Genomic DNA, 8,918 nt, shown 5'->3' on the forward strand with positions numbered 1-8,918 from the left:
GGGCACCGGCCAGCAGGGGCCCTTTAAGACTAGCCAGGGGCAAGTTCATTCACCCAGGGGCCCCTGCTGACTCACGCTTATGAAAGTGATTTTCCTGGCCCCGCCTCTGCCTCCGCCTCCTCCCTGCCCTGCTGTGAAATACCCCTGCTAGCCTTGGGCCTCGCACAGCCTTTGGGATCCCCAGGGCTAATGGGCATCCTGTTCTTGCAGCAGGGCACTGTGACAAAGTCTCTCACCGTGACCAAGTTCCTCTGAGTGTCCAGCCACCCCAGGCTCACCAGCCCCTTCCAGCTACCGTCTGTCTATCCGTCAGTCAGTCCGTCCATCAGGTGAGCAGTCTGGGCAAGGCTGTGGGTGGCAAACAATAACCACGGGGCAAGGGTGGCCAAACGGGGCGCGGGGGTGGGGTGGGAAGCTGGGCTGTCTGTAGTCTGTTTCTGAGTAGGCTCTGGGAGCCCTTCCTGTTCCTCCAGCCATGTCCAAGTTCAGGTGTCTGCACCCCTCTGCCCAACAGCCCCTGGCCCAGCAGCGTCATCCTAGCCCGTGAAATGGCTGTCTCACAGGAGGGAGTGTAGGTAGCCTTGTTCCTTCCAGGCATCAATAGCCACTGTGTCTACAGCCTGCTGAGGTGCTTTCCAGGGTCACGTGTGTCAGGCACAGACAGGCCAGCCAAGGGTTCCGGGGCACTTGGTTTATGGAAGGTCCATGGAGGTCGGGGCATCAGGCATCCTTGGGCCCAGGTGGAGCAGGCACTTGGAATGAAGGTTCACTGTGACTAAGGCCAGGCAACACTTGGCTGACTGCACACTTCCTCATGCCCCGGGGTTTTGTGTCACTAGCAGCTGTCACTGTTACCTGTTGCTTTATTTGGGAAGGGAGAGGAAGGGGACCTAACTAAGCTGTCTGGGACCTAGGCAAGATGCCTCCCTCCCCTCTACCTCAGTTTTTTTCTCTGTGCAATGGGGATAAGAAACCCCCAGCTCTTGCGGGGTAAGGGGGCATCTTAGAGGCAAATGGTATATGGCTCCCAGCCCTCCGCAGTGAGGCGATTTCATAACCTTGGAGGTGTCTACAGGGTTTCACCAGGACAGTTGTTGCCACTTCTGAGAAACTCTTTCTATGGGCTCAGACCTGTGGGGTCAGAGGCCAATGTCCAGTGTCATCACTGTCCACACCTCATTTTTATTCTATTATCATTGTTATTACTAGAGAGAGGCCATAAGAACAGGTGTGAAATCAGGACCCCCCCACCCCACAGAGGCATCAGGAGTCAGTTTTCCCCTTCCATCTTTACATGGGTTCTGGGGATCAAATCAAGTCACTGCCCTGGTGTAACAAGTTACCTGCTGGGCCACCTCACAGGTTTCCCTCTCCTGGACCGAACCTGGAGCCTGTCATTTGTCTCTCTGGCTGGTGATCTCCAGGGGCTGTCCTGTGTCTGTCCCTCCAGATGTCTGTTCCTCACAGTTAGGCAAGCACCGAACCCGCTGAACCATCTCCCTGGCCCCTCAAACCAACAACCTGATAAAGTTCTTTTTTTTTTTTTCTGTCAACATTGCCCAACCGGAGACTCAGAACTATGCCAGTACTTTTAAAAAACTGGTTATTCTACACTGGGGGTGGTGGCTTTCTCCTGTAATCTGTGCAATGGGAGGTGCAGGCAAGAGGGTCAAGAGTTCAAAGCCAACCAAGGCTTATTGTAGTTTCAAGCCAGCCTGGGCTACATGAGACCCTGTCTCAAACAAACCAGCTTGTTCCAGCTCTGCTGAGGCCCATGGGTGGGACTGAAGGTTGGAAGAAGCTGTCCTGCCTTATAAATCGGTAGCAGGTGCTTGTGGGTGGTTGTGAGGGTGAACTGCTGTGTGACCTCTTGGCGGGGGGGTCAGGCTTGGTGGTGACCTCATGTGTGTGGCATCCAGTAGCAGCTCTGGGTGAAGCTTCTGCCAACTGGGAGAGGGACCCAGTCTTAGAGAGCAAAGTGCTCCAGTGTGCTAGCCCATCCTACTTCCTGTGAAGCAACTTAGGCATCCCCTTGGGTCTGGCCTGTGTGAACAGGGCCTCCTGCTGGCACCCTGAGGAGCTGTATGCTGGGATATTAAGAGAAGTTGGTGCCTCAGGTCCCTGGGCATGGTTGGCATGCTCTTTTCAGGGCTGTCTAGTAGGGTTATGCCTGTAGGGATCAAATTGCTGTTCTGTGATGGGCCTGCTCTGAAATTTAGCAGGCATGGCTTTACACACACGCACACACACACACACACACACAGCCTCAGTCTCTTCATCTGAGACATGGGCCATCATGAGGATTAAAAGATAAAGCACAAGAAAGCATGATGCTGAGATGTTGCCCTCACCTGTGTTGCTGCTGTTGCTAGGTAATGCAGATGGGGTGGGGGGACCCCAGGCCTTTGCTATACCCTGCATGCACTGGAAAGGGGGACTGCTACCCTCCTGCATCTCCAAGGCTCTGAGCACAGCTGCACCCTCTGGATAGTGAGAGACTGACCCTCCTCCAGGACACTGGGGCCAGAGTCTGCTGTAGGGCAGAAGGGGACAGCAGACTGCAGAGGCTTCCGGTCCCTATGCCTGCAGAGAGCCAGGAGGATCCTCTGGAGCAGGGTGACCCAGCTTGTCCAGTGCAGCTGACTGGAGGGCTTCCTGCAGACTCTCCAGCCTCAGTTTCCCTATCTGTAACACAGGAGTGATCAAAAGAGCACGTTTAATTACCCAGATCAAAATTACAAGCATAAACTTCCAAAGGTAGAGGGTTTGGAACTCGTAGGGCACCAGCTCAACAGAAGTCTGGAAAATCCTGGTGCAGGCTCTGGAATTATTGCCATCAGTGTTACCCCAGCTAACTCTTAAGCTTTGTATGGGAATGCCACGTGGTCTCCAATAACAGCAGGAAGCCACCTGCACTCTCCCAGGGAGGAGGAGGAAAGGAGGAGGAGGAGGACCTAGTGGGTGGTGGGAATGTGGGAGCCATCTTGACAAGTCTACAAAGCTGTCCTAATGTCTGAACACAGCTGAGGCTAGAAAAATGGTTCTTGGCCAGCCCAGCTGTGAGCCCACAAAGACGTGCAGGGGTATATCCCACGGGGAGACTGTTCCTCCCCCTGTGAGGCTCACCCCTCAGTCTCCAGCAGAGGAGCACTGGATACCCAGCACCAGGTGCAAGCTGCTAGGTCAGTTGTCCGGTCTGACTGGTTGGACTTGCCTGGTGGGAGATGCCGGGTTTTTGTGTCCCTGTGTGCAAGTCACACACGGCCTCAGCTATGTTTTGTTGGCCCGTGAAGTATTTGCATAAAGGTGTGTCACTGGCTGCCCATTTTTCCAAACTAGAGCGTTCACATACAATTCCCAGGATTCTGCCTCCTCTGTAAGAGTTCTGCAAATGTGTGCTTGGCACTAGGTGAGCCTGAGGCTCTCGGGGACTCGCAGATAGCCCAGAGTCTTATGCATCAGATAGCCTTAGGTTAAAGTCCGGAAAGCATCTTCCTCCGAGGGTCAGCATGGGAGGGACAGGTCGCTGGAGGAGGCTGACACCAACCCTCCAGAGCTGCCCTGGTCCCTGCTGCTGGCCTGGGAATGCAGGTGCTTTGAGCAATTAGACATTGTGGCCATTAGGGGGCACAGGAACTCCAAAACCCAGGTTTGCTGGCACTCTACCAAATCCAGCTGTCAGAGTCTCCCCAAGTCCAAGGTCCAGCTCTGCCCTGAGCAGGAGGTCAGGCAGGGCCTCCTGGGCAGGAAATCCACTCCAGCAGGTGTTCCAGAACATTCTTCCACTTGCAGAGCTTACTGAGGCTCAGGTCTGAGAACCATCCAGTGTCACCAGTGAGGAAGTGGGGCAGTGGCCCTGTAGCTACCAAAGAAGTCTTGTCCCACCCTCCCTCCCATGCTGGGCAGGGACTCCTCTCCCCCAGATGAAGTGGGGGATGGCATGAGGCTCAGAGTCGGTGGCTCATGGTTCCCAGGCAGCTGGACAGGAGCGTGGGTGCCCCCTGTGATGAGGTAGGCAAGCAGGGTACAGAGAATGTGTGTGGGTAGGGGGGAGAGAGGAGACTCACTGTGAGAATTGGTGTGACTGACGTCCCCCAGCCCCTCTACAGATGCTTACTCTTTGTTCCCCAGGTCAGCTCCAGCCCCAGGCTGAACACTAGCCTCAGCTATGAGCTCCTGGAGGAATGACTTCCTCAGGACCGGCAGCTCCGACCCCCTCCCAGTAGTTATCATTGGTAAGTGTCCCACCGGCAAGGGTGGGGATACACTGGTGCTCAGGGGACCCCTGGGTCTGAGGCTAGCAAGGCCAAGGCGGGCCTCTAGATGGTTGCCTTTAAATGAAGCTTGTCGTGGGGCTAGCACTATGAGCCTTTGTTTGCACCTGTACCCAGTGTCCACAACTGTGCCAGATGCCCATCCGGGGAACACAAAGCTAGGGCCCGTGGTTCTTGTCCTCAGCTCTGTAAAATGGAGAAAGAGGGTCCGCCTATGCAATCGGACATTCTGAAGGTAGAAAACAGATATACAGCGCTAAGCTGGGAGAGCTGGACGCATGGGCAGAGAATGCTCTGATCTCAGCTAGGAGCAGCTTCGGTCAACTCAGACACCTTGGGACTCGAAGCAGTCCATCCTACTGATGGACTGTCACTCCAAGTCCTTGTCACAGCCCTCCTGGCTTAGGCCAGCACTCTGCCCCTGAGCTACGCCCACACCCACCTTGATCCTCCCGCCTCGGCCTCCCAAGTTTCAGGCTTGCTTAGGTATAGGCTCTGTCTCCCTGAGTGTGAATCCTTGCTTGACCTTTTGTCAGCTGTGTGGACACGGGACACTTGCTCGTGTGGACACTATGCCCTAGTCCCCATTCCTTGACTGACTTTACTGAGGTGGCTGGCACACTTAGAAACCCTTCACACAGGAAACCTTTAGCCATTGTTCATCTGTCTGCTTCTTGGTCATTACTACACATGGCATCTGTCACAGAGTAAGGGCTTGGTGAACGTTTCATGCTGAGGAGCCCTGTCCTCCCTGTCTCTGCAGGCAATGGTCCCTCAGGTATCTGCCTGTCCTACCTGCTCTCTGGCCACATCCCCTACGTGAAACCAGGATCTGTCCATCCGCACCCCCTGCTGCAGAGGAAGCTGACCGAGGCTCCAGGAGTCTCCATCCTGGACCAGGTAGGTCTGACACATGAGTATAGGAAGGGCATTCTCCTCGAGGAAAGCCAGAGGTCCTTGGAAGACCAAGCTCAAAACAGAGGAGTCCACAAAACCAACTGAAGCAGGAAAAGAGCCACTGGGATCATCTTCCAAGTCCCACCAATGCCATGGCAGCAGTCTGACCACACATTAGACCCATGGTTCTCAATAACCAAAGGACTACAGTGACAGTCCCCAAAGATACTCAGCATAGAGATCTCTGTGTGACCAGTTTCTCTTAGACTCAGGGTGGGACTCTGCTATCCCCTGGGGGTCCCACTGACCTGTGCCCCTCTTCAGGACCTAGAGTACCTTTCCGAAGGCCTCGAAGGCCGAAGCCAGAGTCCTGTGGCCCTGCTCTTTGATGCCCTCCTGCGTCCTGACACAGACTTTGGAGGCAGCGTGGACTCCGTGCTCTCCTGGAGGCAGCAGAAGGACCGCGCTGTCCCCCACCTTGTCCTGGGGCGGAACCTCCCCGGGGGCGCCTGGCATGTGAGTCGTCTTGGAGCACCCTGGGGAGGGCGGAAGTGCTGCTGTCCTGGCTGGGCCTGACAACTCCTTTCTCTGCAGTCCATCGAAGGCTCCATGGTGACTTTGAGCCAAGGCCAGTGGATGAGCCTCCCAGACCTGCAGGTCAAGGACTGGATGCGGAAGAAATGCAGGTAAGGGGGCCCTGGGAGGCTGGGCAGGCAGAGGAGATTCCCCTATCAACAGACAGCTAAAACTGGCCTCTCTAGGTTCTGGCTCTGACGGACTCTGTCCCTGCAGAGGAGGAGGGGGTGTCAGGATTGTGCAGTAACAGGAACATGCACTTGACTTGCCTTTTTGCATAACACCTGTGAGAAATATCTTATGGTGGAACCACAGTCATCTGCCCTTTACAGGGCTTTGTAATATTCCTAAAGGGACCATGTCCCTGGCTCAGCAAATACCCATCCCAAGATCCACTGCCAGACACTTGTCCCCCCCCCCCTTAGTGCGCCATTATGTTAAAACAGCCCTGTAGGTAGCCTCTGAGGACAGGTCTTTGTTACAGTTTTCACAAAAGGTACAGAAACAAGAACAGGAGCATGAAAAACACAGAAACAAAGTCATAGCTCCTGGTGGCCTTCATGCATCCTGGCCTTCAAGTCACCCTTAGCCATATGTCTCTGCACAGGGTGACTGCAGCCACATGGAGTTACACAATAAAGTACAGGAGGTCTGAGATTGAGAAGCCACCCCCCCCACCAGTGTCATGGGCTCTGTAGCCAATGTCCCTGGAAAGGGAGGAGAGACAATAAATAAAAACTGGCAGTGACCACACCCCCCAGACCCCTGCAACACCCCTGGACAATAAGAACTAAAAACTGGCAGTGACTATACCCCCCCCAGACCCCTGCAACACCCCTGCGCCTTTCCTGTGGCCCAGGACCTGCTAAGGGCTTCTGTGGGGTATTTTAAAGTCCACACTTCAATCAGAATGTGATTCATAGGGTTGGGGATTTGGCTCAGTGATAGAAAGAACACTTGCCAAGCAAGAGCAAGGCCCTGGGTTTGGCTCTCAGCTGGCGGGAGGGAAGGCAGGGGGAAGGAGAGGGGTTGTGACCAGTAAGGAGAAGGGTAGTGGAGCCTTGAGTACCTCTGAGGAGCACCCTGCTGTAGCAGGTTCTTAGGCTGCTATCCAGCACCCACTGCCCTCTGCTCATCTTCCTTTCTCTCCTGTACAGCCCTGCTCTTAAACTGGTGATCCCCCTGCCTCAGTCTCCTGAGTGCTGGCAGTGATTAGCTTTCAGATATTACCTGTTGGGGTTATGATGCGGCTGGCTCACCAGCCCAGACATGTCACACCATGCTCAAGTTCCAGTCTAGGCACTTGGCTTGTACCCAACCTTGTATGATCTCCAAGACCCTCATGGGATGTCCCTGACACACTACCCTGCCTCACAAGTAGGGAAACTGAGGCACGGGGAGTTTCAGGCTTTGGGAAGTACCCTTGTTCGTTCTACTTTACACTGGAGACACCAAAGCCTCGCCTCAGCAGGGCACGCTGTTGCTACTGGCCATTGCCTACCTCCATGCCTGTCTCTGACACCCAGCCCCCACATCTGCTTCCTTTTCAGAGGTCTGCGTAACAGCCGAGCCACAGCCGGTGACATTGCCCACTACTACAAGGACTATGTGATCAAGAAGGGTCTGAGTCACAACTTTGTGTGTGGTGCTGTGGTCACTGCTGTGGAGTGGGCCAAGTCTGAGCATGGCAGTCCAGAGGCCCAGGCACCCAGCCCCCTCTTTCAAGTGACCGGCTACTTGACTGCCAAGGACCACAGCCACCAGCCCTTCTCACTGTGGGCCCGTAACGTGGTCCTAGCCACAGGCACCTTTGACAGCCCAGCCATGCTGGGCATCCCAGGAGAGACCCTGCCCTTTGTCCACCACGAGCTGTCGGCCCTGGAGGCAGCCCTTCGGGCAGGCACTGTGAACCCAACCTCAGACCCGGTGCTGATTGTGGGAGCTGGGCTATCTGCAGCTGACGCCGTCCTCTTTGCCCGGCACTACAACATCCAGGTGATCCACGCCTTCCGCCGGTCTGTGCATGACCCTGGCCTGGTGTTCAACCAGCTGCCCAAGATGCTGTACCCTGAGTACCACAAAGTGCAGCAGATGATGCGTGACCAGTCCATCTTGTCCCCCAGACCCTATGAGGGCTACCGCAGCCTCCCTGAGCACCAGCCACTGCTCTTCAAGGAGGACCATCAGGCAGTGTTCCAGGACCCACAGGGGGGCCAGCACCTCTTTGCAGTCTCCATGGTGCTTGTCCTCATTGGCTCCCACCCCGACCTCTCCTACCTCCCCAGGGCAGGTGCTGACTTGGTCATAGACCCAGATCAGCCAATGAGCCCCAAGAGGAACCCCATTGATGTGGACCCATTCACCCATGAGAGCACTCACCAGGAGGGCCTGTATGCCCTGGGGCCATTGGCTGGGGACAACTTTGTGAGGTTCGTCCAGGGTGGAGCCCTGGCTGCTGCCAGTTCCCTGCTGAAGAAGGAGACCAGGAAGCCACCTTAACATTAGCCTGATGTCCTGACACCCAGGCCCTGAAGAAGAAGAGGGCTCACCACAGCCCAGTGGGACATGAGCCCACCTAAAGATTGTCCATGCGGGGACCAGTCTCCCCGGCAGGAGAGGAAGACTTGAGTCCTGAGGATGGACTATTTGCCCCAGTGGCATAGAGAACACAGGCTGCCCTACTCTCCGGCAAGCCAAGGCCCAAGGTGGGAGCAGTAGCCATAGACCAGAGGGGCCTGGGACCCCTCGAAGCTGTCAGTGTATGCTGGAGTCACAGGGCCAGCTGAGTGTCCAACTAGGAGGACCCCAGGCCCAACCTTTCACCATCAGGTCTGTAATAAAACCAGCTGTGCCTCCACTGCGTCCGAGGATTCTGTGTTTGGGGAGTGTCTAAGCAACCAGATCCTTCACTGAGCCCCAGGGGAAAGCCCACAGCTCCAGAAGAATAAGCGATGGGGGCCCCAGGGTGGAGCATCAGAGCTGTGGGAATGAGGCTTCCGGAAGCCTGCTGCAGCCCTGTCCACTCTGTAATCCCCTGGTCTGTCCATCAGTCTCATCTCCCTATTGCCTGCCTCAGGGCCTTTGCGCAGGCTGGTGTCCAACCCCGGCCCCCTATTCAGGTGTCTTGAGTCTGAGTCACTTGCACAAGTCTGCATCTTGCTCTACCTTCAA

The 8,918-nt window shown here is 55.6% G+C and overlaps 1 protein-coding gene across 1 annotated transcript; it reads left to right on the plus strand.

Moving 5' to 3' along the window:
• The first annotated feature begins 181 nt into the window (after nt 1-181).
• On the plus strand, nt 182-8,594 carry OSGIN1 (oxidative stress induced growth inhibitor 1). The gene is made up of 6 exons (XM_080937493.1): nt 182-329; nt 4,132-4,235; nt 5,038-5,174; nt 5,496-5,687; nt 5,766-5,857; nt 7,298-8,594. The coding sequence occupies exons 2-6, from the start codon at nt 4,169-4,171 to the stop codon at nt 8,244-8,246; spliced, it is 1,437 nt and encodes a 478-aa protein (XP_080793619.1). The 5' UTR covers nt 182-329; nt 4,132-4,168; the 3' UTR covers nt 8,247-8,594.
• Nucleotides 8,595-8,918: the final 324 nt, after the last annotated feature.

Source organism: Micromys minutus (assembly GCF_963924665.1).
Source record: "Micromys minutus genome assembly, chromosome: 24".
NCBI lineage: Eukaryota > Metazoa > Chordata > Mammalia > Rodentia > Muridae > Micromys > Micromys minutus.